At 35.6% G+C, this 19,165-nt stretch overlaps 1 protein-coding gene and 1 pseudogene across 1 annotated transcript; both read right to left on the reverse strand.

Annotated features, from left to right (window-relative positions):
• LOC102173720 (olfactory receptor 6C2-like) lies at positions 2,152 to 3,105 on the reverse strand. The gene has a single exon (XM_005680441.2). It carries the CDS (start codon positions 3,103 to 3,105, stop codon positions 2,152 to 2,154), a length of 954 nt encoding a protein of 317 aa, XP_005680498.2.
• Positions 14,844 to 15,951, reverse strand: LOC102181843 (annotated as a pseudogene).

The raw sequence follows: 19,165 nt of genomic DNA on the forward strand, positions 1-19,165 counted from the left end.
TAAGAGACTGGCATTTTTCCTTAAGAAATAATTCTTTTTTAAGGGATTGGGAGGCTTTTTCATTTAACATATTTGAAGGTAATGTTTTCAATATATATGAATTATGCATATAATTTTTGCGATAGTGTCAGATTTTAGATGCACAATATAAAAAAGGTTTTAGTGACATGAGTGCTATAGAAGAGAAAGCTTAGGTCTAAAAGGCAGGTTAAATATTTTCTTCAGAGTGGTTTGTATGTTTCTGTGGTGGTGGTGGGCAGTGGGTAGAAGTAACAGCTTTAAGTGGAAATAAAATATAAATTGAGACCTAAATGAAAAATAGAAGTGTAATGAAAGAATGGCAACCTACTCCAGTATTTTTGCCTGGAAAATTCCATGGACAGAGAAGCCTTTCAGTCCATGAGGTTGCAAAGAGTTGGACACGACTGACCATGCACACAATGGAAAAATGAGGCAAAGAACTCTTTTTTTTTTTTTTTCTTTTACGGACACAACAGCAAATGCAAAACCCTAGAGATACTGAGAGAAAGTCCAAAGGATGCTCATGGGGCCTGCATCTTAGAGAGATGGCAGAAAAAACAATATGAAAAATTATTTAGTAGTCCTATGAACTCTTTCAGAAAAATGAACATTTTTCAGTCTTCTAAACTGTAAGTCATTTATTTCATTAACTATTACTCTAATTATGACTTTTCTTTCAAACTTCCTTTGCAGTTATCTTAGACATTCATATATATAGTTGGTTTGTTTCTAGATTTAAAAATATTGTTTCCATGACATACAAAATTTATTGCTTAATTTGGTTACATTTTGAGTTTAGCTACATAAATTATTTATATTTTAGTTTGAAAGTTGAACATTTTTGGCAATAACATTCAATTTATCAACTACATTTAAAAATTTGACATTGTACTTAGAATAATTCATACCCATTGAGAAAAAAACTTCCCTGGTGGCTCAGATGGCAAAGAATCTACCCACAATGTGGGAGACCTGGGTTTGATCCCTGGGTTGGGAAGATCCCCTGGAGGAGGGCATGGCAACCCACTCCAGTATTTTTGCCTGGAAAATCCCCATGGACAGAGGAGCCTGGTGGGCTTCAGTCCATGGGGTTGCAAAGAGTTGGACATGACTGAGCGACTAAGCACAACACATGTAGAAAAGAGCTTTTCCTTACATTTATGTAAGATATTATTTATTATGTATAATCTGGGAATCTTTAAATTTTAAAATTTCAGCACTGATATGTGTCTGTTTATATGTGTTCATTTATTTATGATAAACTGCAGGATAATAGATGTTAAATTTTGCTGCCGTTTAAAATGGCATTTATTTAGACATGTATTTATTTTTGTTTTCTTTACTTTTCAATAGAAACACATTACTTCTTGCTGATTAAATGTGTTTAAAAATTTTTTGGTACTATAGGATTATTAGCAAGCTAAATACACTTAAGAATATTACCAGCTTAAAATATGTCTGGATTGTGACCTGTCATGAACTAAGCACTCAATAAATTTTAATCAATTAAAAATTTCAGCAACATTTACATTGGAAGATTGGAAGGAAGAGCACTTTAAATAATTTTTTTTGCAAGTCCAAGAAAATATAATAAGTTACTTATTTCCATGTTTGATTTGCATTAAAATTTTTTTCTTTTTCAGTTGTGTTTGGTAGATTAGAGTAAAATCAGGCTTCCCTGGTGGCTCAGAGGTTAAAGCATCTGCCTGCAATGCAGCCAATGCTGGGAGACCTGGGTTTGATCCCTGGGTTGGGAAGATCCCCTGGAGGAGGAAATGGCAACCCACTCCAGTATTCTTGCCTGGAAAATCCCATGGACAGAGGAGCCTGGTGGGCTATACTACACAGGGTAGCAAAGAGTCAGACAAACTGAGCGACTTCACTTTCACTATATTCACTAGATAATTATTATTACTTCTAATTAGGATCTTTTCTAGGAAAAAAAAAAGACTTTTCTAGGAAGAAAAAGATTTTGTTTTCAGGGAGATTAAAGGAGTGAACTCATGTGGTAGAGGGTGTTCATTTTGGGCACAAGAAATGTTTGAGAACATTAACCCGAACAGAGATCAGATCAAAAAGAGACAGATGGTTTGGCAGTTAATGGTTTATGCATTACTTTATATTTTATTTCTAGGCTTGAGCAGTCTTTTGCTTCTTGGACACCAGTATGAATTTTTTGAAAGAATCACTGAAAGCTTGTCTCACTTGTTTGTTTCTCAGAGTGTAAATGAATGGGTTCAACATAGGAGCAATAGATGTCATTAGCACTGTCACACCCTTGTTAATAGCCACTGATTCCTTTGCTGATGGTTTGACGTAGACGAAGATACAGCTGCCATAGGTGATGGAAACCACAATCATGTGAGAAGAACAGGTAGAAAAAGCTCTTTTCCTTTGCTGGGCAGAGGGGAGTCTTAGAATGGTTTTGATGATGTATATGTAGGATAGAACAACACACACAAGGGTCAGAATGAAGGTCAGCACAGCAGAGACAATAACCAACTGTTCTATGAGCCATGTGTCTGAGCATGAAATCTTCAAGATAGGAGAGGCATCACAGAAAAAATAATCAATTATATTTGAGTCACAGAATTTTAAATTTAGGAACAGAATAAGTGGTGGTAATATGATTAACAAGCCAGATATCCAACAGCAGAGCACAAGGCTCTGGCAGACTCTGCTGTTCATGAGGGTCACATAATGCAGGGGTTTGCAGATGGCCGCATAACGGTCATAGGACATGGCAGCCAGGAGAAAAAACTCTGTTACTCCAAAGACATCAGTAAAAAACACTTGAATAATACAAACAGTGTATGTAATTGTCCTGTCACCTGTTGCTATGTTGTATAAATATCTAGGGATACAAGCAGTTGTAAATGAAATTTCTAATAAAGCAAACTTTTGTAGGAAATAGTACATGGGTGTTTTAAGGTGAGGATCCACTAAAGTGAGGAATATGATGGTCAGATTCCCAGTTATACTCAACATGTATGTGAGAAACAGAAACATAAAAATTGGAATCTGAAGTTGAGGGTCGTCTGTCAGTCCCACCAAGATAAAAGTTGTGATTGTATGGTTTTCCATCACTGGCTACTGAATTTTATTCATTTCATATAAAATTTAAAAATATTTTCTTTGATATTTTAATCAATAAAGTGGTATCAAAGCCAGATAGCAATATAGAATGGCTACTAGATATTAATTCACTTGCAGTTTCTTCTTTAGAGTGGTAATTTATATTGCCAATGCTCTAGTGGACTTGGCTACTCAATTGTTTATTTTATTAATATTTTATTGTTTTGGCAGTTTTGTGATAGATTTTAAGCTTATATTAAAAATATTGTTCTACTACCCCATTTTTATCTTTGATCTCACATTTTTAATCTGTATCCCAGACTGAATTTTCTCATATAATTAGATTGAACCCACAATGTATTGTGACTGAATATACTTATGATTTCTTCTTACCACTAAGATTTTTTCTCTATTTTAAAGGGAAATATTTAAATATAATTATTTGCTGCAAATCTTTTCTTAAAGATTTGGTCATGATAACATGTACATATTAACTACTAATCTAGGCTCTATGCACAGGCTTTGTTGATCTATCTGTGACTTCCATTTTTCATTTTGCCACTAAGACCAAATGTGTGTTTATGTTATTTTGTTTTGTGTTTTAACATGCAACTTCCACATTGTTGGATAACTTGTTTGACCCTTCTTATGTCTCTCTGTTGATATGCAATTTACACTCAGTGTCCAGAGAGTTTACAACTTAGAGATAATTTTAATGCACAATTTATTTGCTACATGTGAAGAAAAGTTTGGCCCAATGATACACAACTGGAAAAAAGCCACATATTTTTCTTACACTTTCAGTCCATTAAGTATGGAAAATACTCTAACACCTTGTGTCACTATTGCTAAAATAAAAATAAAATTTAGTGCTGAATGTACTCTCCATGTACCTGTCTTGACTTTCTCCATAAGTCTTAGAGATAGTGGCAGCACCATGGCAATTAAAAGCAGACCTTCTGAGGCAATGATCTTCACCATTCAACCCTGGGTTTCCAGCCTATGCCAGTATGAACTTGGGCAAGCATTGGGACCTCTCAGGCTTCCAGTTTTCTAATCTATAAGATGGGAATAGTGATAATCTTTACCATATATATTTAAAATGATTGGAAGAAACCATACTGTTATAAAAAAATCTGATGCATAGTCTGTGCTTCATAATTGTCAACTGTTATTTTTTGGATGTCTACAGATAATTGATGTGATTGTAAAATCCACAAATCCTTGTGGGGCTTTTATTCTGTGTAACTCATACTGTCTTTCTATTCCATGTTCTTTATAATTAAAAGTAGAGATTCTATTTAGTGAGAAATTGGGATAGGTATTGAAAGTAAGCACGTCACAATGATTATCTGTAAGAAAAAAACCCACCCCTCATGTCTCTCCTTCCACACTGATCTTTACTTTCCAGTCTCCCAAACAACCTGGCCTCAACTATTCATTTGTGCTTTTCACTTAGAGTATCACTTCTACTAAAAAGTCTTCTAAAAATATTGTCTATATTAACTGGACCTTAGTTGTGCTCCCATAATAAGTAATTCTTACTTCTGTCTTAACATTTCCTCTGAGAAAGTAAGTTTGTTGAAATCAGGGACTGGTGTCTTTTTTTTTTTTTAACTGAGATAACTACCAAAGCTAACACAATCCTAAGCTTAGTCAATAGTACGATATATCATTGTATAAATATGTACTTATTCATTTGCCTATGTATTCAAATCCATCTTCTGTTTTGTTTGGATTTTATCCTAATATCGCTTTATTGCTGATCTTAATTATTTTATTTATTTTTTAGGTTCGATGCAGGATACAGGATGCTTGGGGCTGGTGCACTGGGATGACCCAGATGGATGGTATGGGGAGGGAGGTGGGAGAGGGGTTCAGGATTGGGAACACTTGTACACACGTGGCGGATTCATGGTGATGTATGGCAAAACCAATACAATATTGTAAAGTAATTAGTCTGTAATTAAAATAAATAAATTTAAATTAAAAATTATTTAAAATTTATATATCTTTGTATTTAACATGGGGGCTTTTTTTTTTTTTTTTTTTTTTACTTTTGAAGCAGCAGTTTTGCTAGTGAATAAAGTCATGCCTACCATGACAGTATCACCCTCTTTGTTTATGTTATTACTTTCCATGCTGGCCAAACTGTTAACTGTATCTTGTTTTACCTGTCAAGCAGATGAATAGTTGTATCCTTCTGGGTGACTATTCTTCCTTTCATGGTGAATCTGTCAGTAAGATACTCAAATAGAAAGCCAAGAAATTTGCATATGAATACATAATTTTCAAAAGCTATTCATCTTAAAATATATACTTTTATTTAATTTTAATCCACTATATTTATATATCTCCAGTTTTAAAATCTTTCTTTATTTTTGGTAAATTTTTAATATTAAAAAATCTCAACTATATTGAAATAGCTTTGTGAATGCACCACTGTTTTATTTATTTATTTAAATTTATTTTAATTGGAGGCTAATTACTTTACAATATTGTGGTGGTTTTTGCCATAGATTCACATGAATCAGCTATGGGTGTACATGTGTTCCCCATCCTGACTCTTCCTCCCACCTCCCTCCCCATCCCATCCCTCAGGGTCATCCCAGTGCACCAGCCCTGAGCACCCTGTCTCATGCATCAAACCTGGACTGGCGATCTATTTCACATGTGATAATATATACCTTCCAATGCTATTCTGTCAAATCATCCCACCCTTGCCTTCTCCCACAGAGTCCAAAAGTCTGTTCTTTACATCTGTGTCTTTTCTGCTGTCTCGCATATAAGGTTATCGTTACCATCTTTCTAAATTCCATATATATGTGTTAATATACTGTATTGGTGTTTTTCTTTCTGACTTACTTTGCTCTGTATAATAGGCTCCAGTTTCATCCACCTCATTAGAACTGATTCAAATGCATTCTTTTTAATAGCTGAGTAATATTCCATTGTGTATATGTACCACAGCTTTCTTATCCATTCATCTGCTGATGGACATCTAGGTAGCTTCCATTTCCTGGCTATTGTAAACAGATGCACCACTGTTTTAAATCAGTTTCAAACACATTATTATGTATTTTGTTTTCTACAATTGATAAAATGCCTGCAAAAGGCATATTTTATAAAGGTTATTGCTTGATTTCACAATAATTTCTGAAATTAAAATCTCAAGGTAAAAGAAGATATTTATTTAGAAATTTTGTACTCATTTACCAAAGAATCATCTATAAACTTTATCACTTTTCCTTCAAATCACTATGTGAATGTGTAATTGTACCCACACTGAAATTACTACAAAGTATCATGTGTTTTTTCTTAAGATTATTGACACTTGTATTTGATATAGTGTTACTGAGTCTTAACTCCCATAGTTTACACCATGGAATATTCATTTGATCAGTCTGCATTTAAGGTTTCTAACCTTGTCTTTCACAGGTAAAGGTTTTTCTCCTTAAAGTTTCCATTTATGTTTCTTTAATACATATTTCCTTAATATTTTAAAATCAGAGTTTAAGAAATGTCTAGTTCTTGATTAGGCTTAAGAGTTGTTCACTAGTTCTTCCTCAGGTCTCATACTGATGTTTTACTGACATATTTCAAATATTTTTTGGTTTTGAACTACTATCTTCAGGACTGAAGTGTCTCATATACATTAATAGAAAGCAATTTGCTTTTCAATTTCCTGGTGAAATTCAATTAGATATATTATTGGTTGTCATTTGTTCTCTTAAAATACTCACTGTCTCCCAAAGTTAAGGCAGGATTATCTCTTACTGTATGACTGGTTATTACTGTTAAACCCAGAGAATTATTGTAACCATTATAGAAAAGGAGAGATGCCAATGATTTTTTTGAAGAACTTTGACATTCCTAGGAATTAACTTTAAGGACACACCAAAATAAATTCAATCAATAATTTTAATTAAAGGGAAGGACACTCTTTTCAGTCTTCCTAATCTGTTATTCCTCCATCCAGTGACATCTAAACCTTTACATGATAACATGCTCTTTTCTTCATCCTTCGTGGTAGCCCTTATTCCAAAATATTCTTCAATTATTGCAGTCATTAATAATGACAGTTTTTAAGAGGCAAAGTTTAAGAAAACATTTTGCACCCTTCAAAGACTTACATATTTTTAAAAAGTGCCTAGATAAACAGTTTTGTCAATGTTATTATGTAAGTTGTCATATTGGATGATTTTGAAATATATATATATATATACACACACTTTTTTTCTCTTTAAAAAAGGAAGTGAGAATGTGGCAGAGATGACTTCTCACTACATATAAATTCACATCATCATTATGTAAACTATAAAAACCAGCATTGAAAAAACACAATGCAGGACTTCTTTGGTGGTCCAGTGGTAAAGAATCCACCTGCTAATGAAGGGGACACAGGTTCCGGCCATGGTCTGGGAAGATTCCACGTGCTGTGGAGCAACTAAGTCCAGACACCACAACTACTGAGCCTGGGCTCTAGAGTCCATGAGCCATAACTGCTCAGCCTGCGTGTTGCAGCTACTGAAGTCTGTGTGCCCTAGAGTCCATGCTCTGCAACAAGCGAAACCACCACAATAAGAAGCCTGCACATGGCAGCTAGAGAGTAGCCCCCCACTCACCCAACTGGAAAAAGCCCATGCATGGCAACAAAGAGCCCGTAGAACAACAAATAAATACATACAGTGGAATATGTTTTAAAAATATATAATGCAGATTACTTGTGGATCTTCATGTAATGATTCAAATATTAATTACATCTAATTTGGGTAAATCCCATGAAATCTGCTTCTCAGAGAAAAATCATCCAATAGATCTATTAAACATGAAAGTAAAAGAAATGGCCACTCTTCTTACTCCTCTGAGAGTTAATAATAGCTTAAGCAAGTTCTCTAACAAAAAGAATCATAAAGCCTAATTTAATGAAGTGAATCTATTAGAAAAAGTTTGTGAGAGACTTCATTTTCAGCTTATGACTTCACTTACCTGACTGGTGCTGTGGGAGGGTCACAGTAATTAAAACTCTGAGTCTTTTAATCTCCAATACATAGAGATTTTCAAACCAGGAACTTTATCACCTTTACACCTAGAAAATATTTCTGGCTTTGTCTTGACTGAAACTAAAATATTGTTCAACCATTTTCCCCTCTTGCTCTGAAATCATTGATATTATGACTTCTCTGGTTAGGGTAAAAGGCTTTTACACTATTAAGATTTATATTTGATTTATTTGCTAAATCTCCAAGTAAATAATAAACAACTGGGTCCTTGGTGACCCAGATTCAAACATCACTAATGAATCTCCTTTGTAATGAACCTGCGTAAAAATCCTGAGAGATGCAATAGGTGGGCAGTGTCCTTAGAGACACGAAGATCTAACAATAGCAACAAGCACAGGTGAAGACAAAACAGTAAAAAACCAGAAGGTCAAGAAGTAGTTTGCTTTTTCTGCATTTCTTCCTTAGCACATGAAAGATCACAACTTTATCTCACTTGCTACTACTTTTGTCTCAATCATTAAGTAAGATAAATTTGGAAAACACTAGAAAACTCAAAGCAAGTGATAACTCTCTTTAATATTCTAAAAATATGAATATTTTAAAAATACTATTTTTATCTCCCCTTTGAGCATCCTTAAGATGGGGCTATACGGGTTCATATAAAGATAGTTTTCTTTTAATTCAAATAAAGATATGCTTTATTTTCATCATAAATTTGTGGGAGTAAATTTGGAGTAAACCTGTGTACTTAAAAAAAAAAACCTGTAGTATATGCACTAATAATTTCTTGAGCTGTGGGTTGTAAATGGTAACCTTTCTTTAATCTTATATACTAGAGGGATGGAGAGAGAGAGAGAACAAACAAGAGAGAGAGCATATGAGTCAAATAAGAAAGCAGAAAGTGAGAGGGTAGATTTAAACATGATTTTAGCAGTACTTACAGAAAATGCAAATGTATTAAACATTGCCAAATTAAACAGAAAACAAACCCAATCATACAATTTAAAAAAGATATTCATAATAACTATTTTCCGTTTATGAGACTCTTTATATAAGTACATGTGTTGGTAAGAAAAGCAGGGGGCAAATAGATTGAAGGGATTAAATTTGGTAGACAGCATGCCTGAAGAACTATGAATGAAGGTTCATAACATTGCTCAGAAGGTGGCGACCAAAACCATCTGCAAGAATGCAAGAAGGCAGAGTGGCTGTCTGAGGAGGCCTTACAAATAGTTGAGAAAAGAGGAGAAAGTGAAGTGAGTGAAAGGGAAAGATATACCCAACTGAATGCACAGTTCCAAAGAATATCAGGGAGAGATAGGAAAGCGTTCTTCAGTGAACTGTGCAAAGAAAGAGGGGAAAATAATAGAGTGAGAAAGACTAGAGATCTCTTCAAGAAAACTGAAGATACAAAGGGAACATTTCTTGCAAAGATGAGCACAATAAAAGAAATGGTATGGACTTAACAGAAGCAGAAGATATTAAGAAGAGGTGGCAAGCATATACAGAAGAACTGTGCAAAAAAGGTCTTAAAGACCCAGATAACCACGACGATGTGATCACCCAACTAGAGCCAGACATATTGGAGTGGGAAGTTAAGTGGGCCTTAGGAAGAATTACCATGGACAAAGCTAATGGAGATGATAGAATTTAAGTTGAGCTATTTCAATCCTAAAAGATGATGGTGTGAAAGTGCTGAATTCAAAATGCCAGCAAATTTGGAAAACTCAGCAGTGGCCACAGGACTGGAAAAGGTCAGTGGTCATTCTGATACCAAAGAAGGGCAATGCCAAAGAATGTTCAAACTAGTGCACAATTGCACACATTTCACATGCTAGCAAGGTAATGCTCAAATCTTTCAAGCTAGGCTTCAACAGTATGTGAATTGAGAACTTCCAGATGTTACAAGGTGGATTTAGAAAAGGCAGAGGAACCAGAGATCAAATTGCCAACATCAGTTGGATCACAGAGGAAGCAAAGGAATTAAAAAAGCTATATACTTCTTCATCGACTATGCTAAAGCCGTGAACTCTGTGTGTGTGTGTGTGCTTGTTAGTTGCTTAGTTGCGTCTGACTCTTTGCAATCCCATAGACTGTAACCCACCAGGCCCCTCTGTCCATGGGATTCTCCAGGCAAGAACACTGGAGTGGGTTGCCATTTCCTTCTTCAAAAGGAACTATGGAAAGAGAGTGAAGTTGCTCAGTTGTGTCCGACTCTTTGCGACTTCATGGACTGTAGGCCACCAGACTCCTCCATCCATGGAATTCTCCAAGCAAGAGTACTGCAGTGGGTTGCCATTTCCTTCTCCAATTACTGTGTGGATCACAACAAACCAGAAAATTCTTTAAGAGATGAGAATACCAGAGCACCTTATCTGCCTCCTGAGAAACCTGCATTCAGGTCAAGAAGCAACATTTAGAACTGGACGTGGAACAAAGGACAGGTTCCAAATTGGGAAAGAAGTGCATCAACGCTCTATATTGTCACCTTGCTTATTTAACTTATATGCAGAGTGCGTGCATCGTATCTGACTCTTTGCAACCCCATGGACTGTAGCCCACCAGGCTTCTCTGTCTATGAAATTCTCCAGGCAAAAATACTGGAGTGGGCTGCCATGCTTTCCTTCAGGGGATTTTTCTGACCCACGACTGAACCCATGTTTCCTGCGGCTCCTGCATTGTAGGTGGATTCTTTACCACTGAGCCACCAGGGAAGCCCGCACATGCAGAGTATATCATGTGAAATGCAGGGTTGGATGGAGCTCAAATTGAAATCAAGATTGCTGGGAGAAATATAAATAACTTCAGATATGCAGGTGATACCACCACAATGGCAGAAAGTGAAGAAGAACTTAAGAGCCTTTTGATGAAGGTGAAAGAGGAGAGTGAAAAAACTCAACATTCAAAAAATTAAGATCATGGCATCTGGTCCCATCACCTTATGGAAAATAGATGGGGAAAAATGGAAACAGTGACAGATTTTATTTTCTTGGGCTTCAAAGTCACTGCAGATGGTGACTGAAACCATGAAGTTAAAAGACACGTGATTCTTGGAAGAAAAGGTATGAGAAACCTAGACAGTGTATTAAAAAGCAGAGGGATCAATTGCTGACAAATGTCCATATATTCAAAGCTATGATTTTTCCCATAGTCATGTACAGATGTGAAAGTTGGACCATAAGGAAGGCCAAACAGTGAAGATTGGATACTTTTGAACTGTGATGCTGGAGAAGACTCCTGTGAGTCCCTTGGACAGCAAGGAGGTCAAACCAGTCAATCCTAAAGGAAATCAATCCTGAATATTCCTTGGAAGGACTGATGCTGATCCTGAAGCTCCAGTGCTTTGGCCACCTGATGTGAAGAGCCAATTCATTGGAAAAGACGCTGATGCTGGCAAGATTGAAGGCAGGAGGAGAAGGGGCAACAGAGGATGAGATGATTGGATGGTATCACTGACTCAGTTATCATGAGTTTGAGCAAACTTCAGGAGATGGTGAAGGACAGGGAAGCCAGCTTGCTGCAGTCCATGGGATCACAAAGTATTTGACATGACTGAAAGACCGAACAACGACAACAAGCAGAATGAAGGATACAGACAACATGACCATGTCATTAGATGCGGAAAATGCTTTTGACAAATTGAAACCACTTCATGATTAAAATTAGTCAACATACTGGCTACAGAAGAAAGGTATGCTTATGTTAGCTGGACTGATGGAGAATGACAGAAATGGCACCTGCCAGTGATGGGCTAGCTGTGTGGTGAGGAGTAAAGCAATGATGTCTGCCAGCACTTCCATACTGGAGAAATTTCCTGCAGATCCCTGCTCATCAGGTACCTGCCCTAAAGTTAGTCAATTGATCTCTTTGTCCTGTCACCCAAGTTCTTGTTAAGCCACTGTCTCTGCACTAGGACTTAGAGTGAGTTTGTGCAAGACCCTTCAAGAGTGGAATCTCAGTTTTCCACAGCCCTCAGGCTCTCCCTAACATAAACCCTGTTAGTTTTCAAAGCTGGAAGTTTCAAAGTTCTTTTTCCTGGTGCAGGTCCCCAGAGCTGGGGAGTTCGATAAGGGGAGCTTCAGACCCCTTGCTCCTTAGTGAGTACCACAGTAGTTGTGGTATCCATCCTGCTTGTGGGTCCCCATGTCATGGGTGTGGGATCTGACTGGACTGCATTTCTGTCTTTCTCACCAATCTTGATGTGGCCTTTCAAAAATATTCTTTGTTGTAGAAAACCTGTTCTGCTAGTCTTAGTCATTCTCAGGGGCAATTGTTCTGTATACAGCCGTAGTTTTTTTAATATAAATTTATTTATTTTAATTGGAGGTTAATTACTTTACAATATTGTATTGGTTTCGCTATACATCAACATGAATCTGCCACAGGCATACACGTGTTCCCCATCCTGAACACCCCCACTCCTCCCTCCCTGTACCATCCCTCTGGGTCATCTCAGTGCACCGGCCCCAAGCATCCAGTATCATGCATTGAATCTGGACTGGCAATTCATTTCATATATGATATTATACATGTTTCTATAATATCATATATGAAACAGCTGTAGTTTTGATATGTCCATGAGATGAAGGAAACTCAGGATCTTCCTGGACTGTCACTTTAATCTGTAATCCCATCCATTTGACTCTTTATAATTATTTTTTTCATGTAAGAGTTTGGGATTTTCCTTAATAAATAATTCTTTTTCAAGAATTGTGAGATTTTTTTCATTTAATATATTTGAAGGTAATGTTTTCAGTATAATTTGTTTACTGCTTTTATATACATGCATTTTGTATACAGTTTTTGTCATTGTGGCAGATTTTAAATATGCATTATAAAAAAAAGTTTTAGTGACATTGTTACAGAAGAGAAAGCTTAGTTCAAAGCAGCAGTTTGAATAGATAATTTCTTCAGACCTGGTTTATATGTTTGTGTGATTTTGATTGGGGTGGAGGAGAAGAAATGCCCTTTAAGTGGAAATGAAATACAAATTGAGACCTATATGAAAACTAGAAGTATAACGGAAGGATGAGGGAAAGAACATTCATTTTTTACAGAAGCAACAGCAAATGCAAAATCATAGAGATAACAAGAGAAAGTCCAAAGGATGGCCACGAGGCCTTCTTCTTAGAAGGGTTGCAGAAAACTTAATATGAAAGGTTAAATAGTAGTTTTATGAACTCTGAGAAAAATTGACATTTTGCCATCTTCTAATCTATAAGCTATTGATTACATGAAAAAATTAACTATTATTTTTTAACTTTCATTCAGATTACTTTTTAATTATCTTAGACTTCCATGTATATTGCTGGTTCGGTTTCCTTGATTTTTCTTAAAAATTTTTGTTGCAATGATACACAAAAAATTATTGTTTAATGTGTGTACATTTAGAGTTTGAATGTCATATTTTATTTTGGCAATTGAGCAATTTTGAAAATAGTAACAGATTCTTTAATTCCTCAACTGCAATTAATATTTAGACATTGTACTTAAAATAATTGCATATGTACTTAGAAAAGAGTTTTTCTTTACATTTATTTGAGATACTATTTACTCTGTATAATCTGTGAATTTAAAAAATTTTAATTATTTACGTTGTGTGTGTTCATTTATTTTTGAATAAACTGCAGGATCCTAGATATCATATTCTGCTGCCATTTAAAATGGTACTTATTTGGACATGTATTGATTTTAATTTTCTTTACTTTTCAATGGAATCATGTTCAGTTCAGTTCAGTCGCTCAGTTTTGTCCGACTCTTTGCGACCCCATGAATCGCAGCACAACAGGCCTCCCTGCTTATCACCAACTCCCGGAGTTCACTAAGACACGCCCATCGAGTCAGTGATGCCATCCAGCCATCTCATCCTCTGTCGTCCCCTTCTCCTCCTGCCCCCAATCCCTCCCAGCATCAGAGTCTTGTCCAATGAGTCAACTCTTTGCATGAGGTGGCCAAAGTGCTGGAGCTTCAGCTTTAGCATCATTCCTTCCAAAGAAATTCCAGGACTGATCTCCTTCAGAATGGACTGGTTGGATCTCCTTGCAGTCCAAGGCACTCTCAAGAGTCTTCTCCAACACCACAGTTCAAAAGCATCAATTCTTTGGCATTCAGCTTTCTTCACAGTCCAACTCTCACATCTGTACATGATTACTGGAAAAACCATAGCCTTGACTAGATGGACCTTTGTTGGCAAAGTAATGTCTCTGCTTTTCAATATGTTACTCCCTGCTAAATGTGATTTAAAACTTTTTTAGTACTATAGGATGATTGGTGAGGTAAACATGTTTAGGAATATTACCAATTTAAAAGAAGTCTGGGTGATGAACTGTCAAGAGATAAGCACTCAAAAAATTTTAATCAGTTAAAAATTTCAGCAACATTTATATTGGAAGATAGGAAGAGCACTTTAAGTTTTTGAAAGTCCAATAAAATATAATTTACATATTTGATTTGCATTAAAGTTTTTCTTCCCTTCAATTGTGTTTGCTGAATTAGAGTAGAATCAAGCTTATTTTTATTAGATAATTATTGTCATGTCTTCTGATTGAGTTTTTTCCCCTAGGAAGACTTGTTTGCAGAGGGATTAAAGGAGAGAACTCATTAGTAGATAGTGTTCTTTCTGGGTGTAAGAAAAGTTTGAGAAAACTGACCTGAATAGAGATCAGATCAAAAAGAGATAGATAGATTTGGGGACTTAATGGCTTATGCTTGATTTGATATTTTATTACTGGACATAACACTCTTTTACTTCTTGGACACCAGTGCAAGTTTTTTGAAAGAATCGCTGAAGGCTTGTTTCACTTGTTTTGTTTCTCAGAGTGTAAATGAATGGGTTCAACATGGAAGCAATAGATGTCATTAGCACTGTCACACCCTTGTTAATAGCCACTGATTCTTTTGCTGAAGGTTTGATGTAGATGAAGATACAGGTTCCATAGGTGATGGAAACCACAATCATATGAGAAAAACAGGTTGAAAAAAGCTCTTTTGCTTTGCTGAGCAGAAAGGAGTCTTAGAATGGTTTTGATGATGTAAATGCAGGATAGAACAACACATACAAGGGTCAGAATGAAGGTCAGCACAGCAGAGACAATAATCAACTGCTCTATGAGCCATGTGTCTAAGAATTAAATCTTCAAGATAAGAGATGCATCACAGAAAAAATAATCAATTACATGAGTCACAGAATTTTAAATTTAGGAACAGATCAAGTGTGGTAGTATGATCAACAAGCCAGACATCCAACAGCAGAGGACAAGCCTCTGGCAGACTCTCCTGTTCATGTTGGTCACATAATGAAGGGTTTTGCAGATGGCCGCATAATGGTCATAGGACATGGTGGCCAGAAGGAAACTCTGTTACTCCAAAGACATCAGTATAAAATGTTTGAATAATACAAATAGTATATGTAATTGTCTTGTCACCTGTTGCTATGTTGTACAAATATCTAGGGATACAAGCAGTTGTAAATGAAATTTCTAATAAAGGGGTGTTTTAAGGTGAAAGTGAAGTCGCTCAGTCATGTCTGACTCTTTGCAACCCCGTTGACTGGAGCCTGCCAGGCTCCTCCAACCATGGAGTTTTCTTTGCAAGAGTACTGGAGTGGGTTGCCATTTCCTTCTCCAAGAGCTCTTCCTGACCCAGGGATCAAACGCAGGTCTCCTGCATTGCAGGCAGATACTTTACCATCTGAGCCCAGGTGTGGATCCACTGAAGTGAGGAAAATGATGGTCAGATTCCCAGTTATACTCAACATGTATGTGAGAAATAGAAACACGATAATTAGAATTTGAAGTTGAGGGTCATCCATCAGTGTCAACACAATGAAGGTTGTGATTGTGTGATTTTTCATCACTGACAACTGAATTCTATTCTATTCATATAAAATTTAAAAATATTTTATCTGATGTTTATTTGAATAAAGTAATATTAAAGTCAGACAGCAATAAAGAATGATTACTAGAAATTAATTCATTGGCAGTTTCTTCTCTAAAGTTGTAATTGATATTGCCAATACTCTGGTGGCTAGGTTACTCAATTGTTTATTTTATTGTTAAAAATTATTCTATAATCCCATTTTCATATTTGATTTCACATTTTTAATCTATATACAAGACAGAATTTTCTCATGTAATTAGATTTGATCTACCATGGTTGTGATTTAACACACTTATGGTTTTTCTTACAGCTAATGTTCCTTTCTAATTTGAAGATGAATATTTAAATATAATCATTTGCTTCATGTCTTTTCTAGAAGATCTGGTTATGCTTTATTTTGTGTTTTAACATGCAACTTCCACATTGTTGGATGACTGCTCTGACTCTCCTTATGTTTCTCTGCTAGTGTGCAATTTACAATCAGTGTCCCCTGGATACACAATTTAGAGAAAATTTTAATGCACAATTTATTTGCTACATGTGAAGAAGTGTTTGGTCCAATGATATATAACTGGGAAGAAACCACACATATTTCTCTTACGCCTTCAGTCTGTTAAGTATGGTAATGCTCTAACACCTTGTTATCACAGTCACTAAGCTCAAAATCAAATTTAATACTAAATGTACTCTCCATGCACCTGTCTTATTTTCTCCATAAGTCTTCATGGTAGTGGCAGCTGTCTGGCGATAAGAGCAGATCTGAGGCGAGATTTTCATCATTCAACACCTGGCTTTCCAACCTTTGTTGTTATGAACTTGGGAAGTGTCTTGAATTCTCAGGCCTTCAGTTGGGAATGATAATAATCTCTACCATATATATTAAAAATGGCCAGAAGAAGTAATACATTTATAATAAAATCTGATGCATGGGCTGTGCTTCATAAATATCAGCTGTTATTTTCTGGACTCCTACAGATAATTGATTGATGTGATATAAAACTCACAAATCCAATGTGGGATTTTGCTCTGTAACATATGAGATAACTCATATCTTCTTTCTATTCCTTATTCCTTATAATCAAGAGAAGAGATTCTATTTAGCAAGAAATTACCATGAGATATCTCTGTGTACACCCTTGGTGGTGCAGAGGTTAAAGCATCTGCCTGCAATGTGGGAGACCTGGGCTCGATCCCTGGGTCGGGAAGATCCCCTGGAGAAGAAAATGGCAACCCACTCCAGTATTCTTGCCTGGAGAATCCCATGGATGGAGGAGCTTGATGGGCTACAGTCCACGGGTCGCAAAGAGTCAGACATGACTGAGCGAATTCACTTTCACTTTTACCATGAGATAGGTATTGCAAGTAAGTGCTTCACAATGATTATATGTTTGAAAAAAGTCTCTCTTCATATCTCTTTCCTTCTACACTGATACTACTTCCCAGTCTCCCAAACAACCTGGCCTCAACTATTCATTTGTGACTTTCACTTTCAGTATAATTTCTACTGAAAAGTCTTCTAGTCTATGACTATACCCCCTGAATGTGCCCATCTTGTCTGAAAAGTCTTCTAAAACTATTGCCCATAAAACTATTAATTGGACCTTATTTGTGCTCCCATAACAAGTAATTGCTACTTCTGTCTTAATGTTTCCTCAAAGAAATTAAGTCTGTTAAATTAATCAGGGACTGTTGTCCTTTTTTCTTGCTTAACTACCCAAACTAACACAATTCTAGACTTATAGTCAATGATAAGATACATTGTTGTATAAACATACTTATTTATTTGCTTATATAATACATTCAAACCTATGTTCTGTCCTATTTGGATTTTATCTTGAAACTGTTTTGTCACTGATTTTGATTCTTTCAATTTTATATATCCTTGTATTTAAAATAGAGGAATATTTTCTTTTTTACATTTGAAACAGTAGTTTTAGTAGTGAATAAAATTATGCATACCATGAAATTATCACCCTTTTTGTTTATGTTATTACCTTCCATGCTGGCCAAATTCTTTTTATTTATTTATTTAAATATAAATTTATTTATTTTAATTGGAGGTTAATTACTTTACAATATTGTATTGGTTTTGCCATACATCAACATGAATCTGCCACAGGTTCCCCATCCTGTGTTCCCCATCCTGAACTCCCCTTCCTCCTCCCTCCCCGTACCATCCCTCTGGGTCGTCTCAGTGCACCAGCCCCAAGCATCCAGTATCATGCATTGAACCTGGACTGGCGATTCATTTCATATATGATATTATACATGTTTCAATGGGATTCTCCCAAATCATCCAACCTCGTCCTCTCCCACAGAGTCCAAAAGACTGTTCTATACATCTGTGTCTCTTTTGCTGTCTTGCGTCTCTTCATTGTTTTAGCTGTCAAGTAGTTGAATAGTGGTATCCTTCTTTTTTGCTTTCGGGTTGAATCTGGTAGTGAGACACTTAAGCTGAAGGTCAAATTTGTATAGATTAATACACAATTTTCACAAGCTATTCACCTTAAAATAAATAATATTTTTACACCTCTAGAAGATAAGTACATAATTTACATCTATTTAATTTCAAGTCACTGTATTTGTATAACTATAGTCTTTAAATCTGTTTTTATTTTTGATAAATTCTTATTATTTAAAAATCTTAATCTTTATTGAAATAGCTTTGTGAACGCACAACAATTTTAAATCAGTTTCCAGCAAACTTTTATGTATCTTTGTTTTCTATAATTGATAAAATGTCTGCAAAAGGCATCTTTTTATAGACATTTATTGCATGATTTCATAATAATCCAGATATTAATTTGGAACTTTTATACATGTTTACCAAGTTATCATCTATAAACTATTTATCATTTTTTATTTCAACTCACTGTGTGACTATGTAATTGTATCCACTCTGAAATTACCACAAAGGATCATGTGCCTGTTTTTCAGGATTATTGACGCTTGCATTTGATACAGGTTTTGGTGTTTTTAGGTCTTAACTCATGCAATTACACCATGGAATATTCATTTGTTCAGTCTACATTTAAAGCTTTCATCCTTGTCTTTCACAGATTAAGATTTTTCTTCCCTCTGAAATTTCTATTTCTTCAATGCTTATTTGCATGATATTTTAAAACCAGAGTTTAAGAACTTTTGAATTCTTGATTCGATATAGTAGTTGTTCAATAGTTCTTCCTCAG

This window comes from Capra hircus, chromosome 5 (assembly GCF_001704415.2).
Source record: "Capra hircus breed San Clemente chromosome 5, ASM170441v1, whole genome shotgun sequence".
NCBI classification, from domain to species: domain Eukaryota; kingdom Metazoa; phylum Chordata; class Mammalia; order Artiodactyla; family Bovidae; genus Capra; species Capra hircus.

Excerpts from the sequence above, each read along its gene's own strand:
- LOC102173720 (XM_005680441.2), bottom strand. The coding sequence starts at position 3,105 with ATGGAAAACCATACAATCACAACTTTTATCTTGGTGGGACTGACAGAC.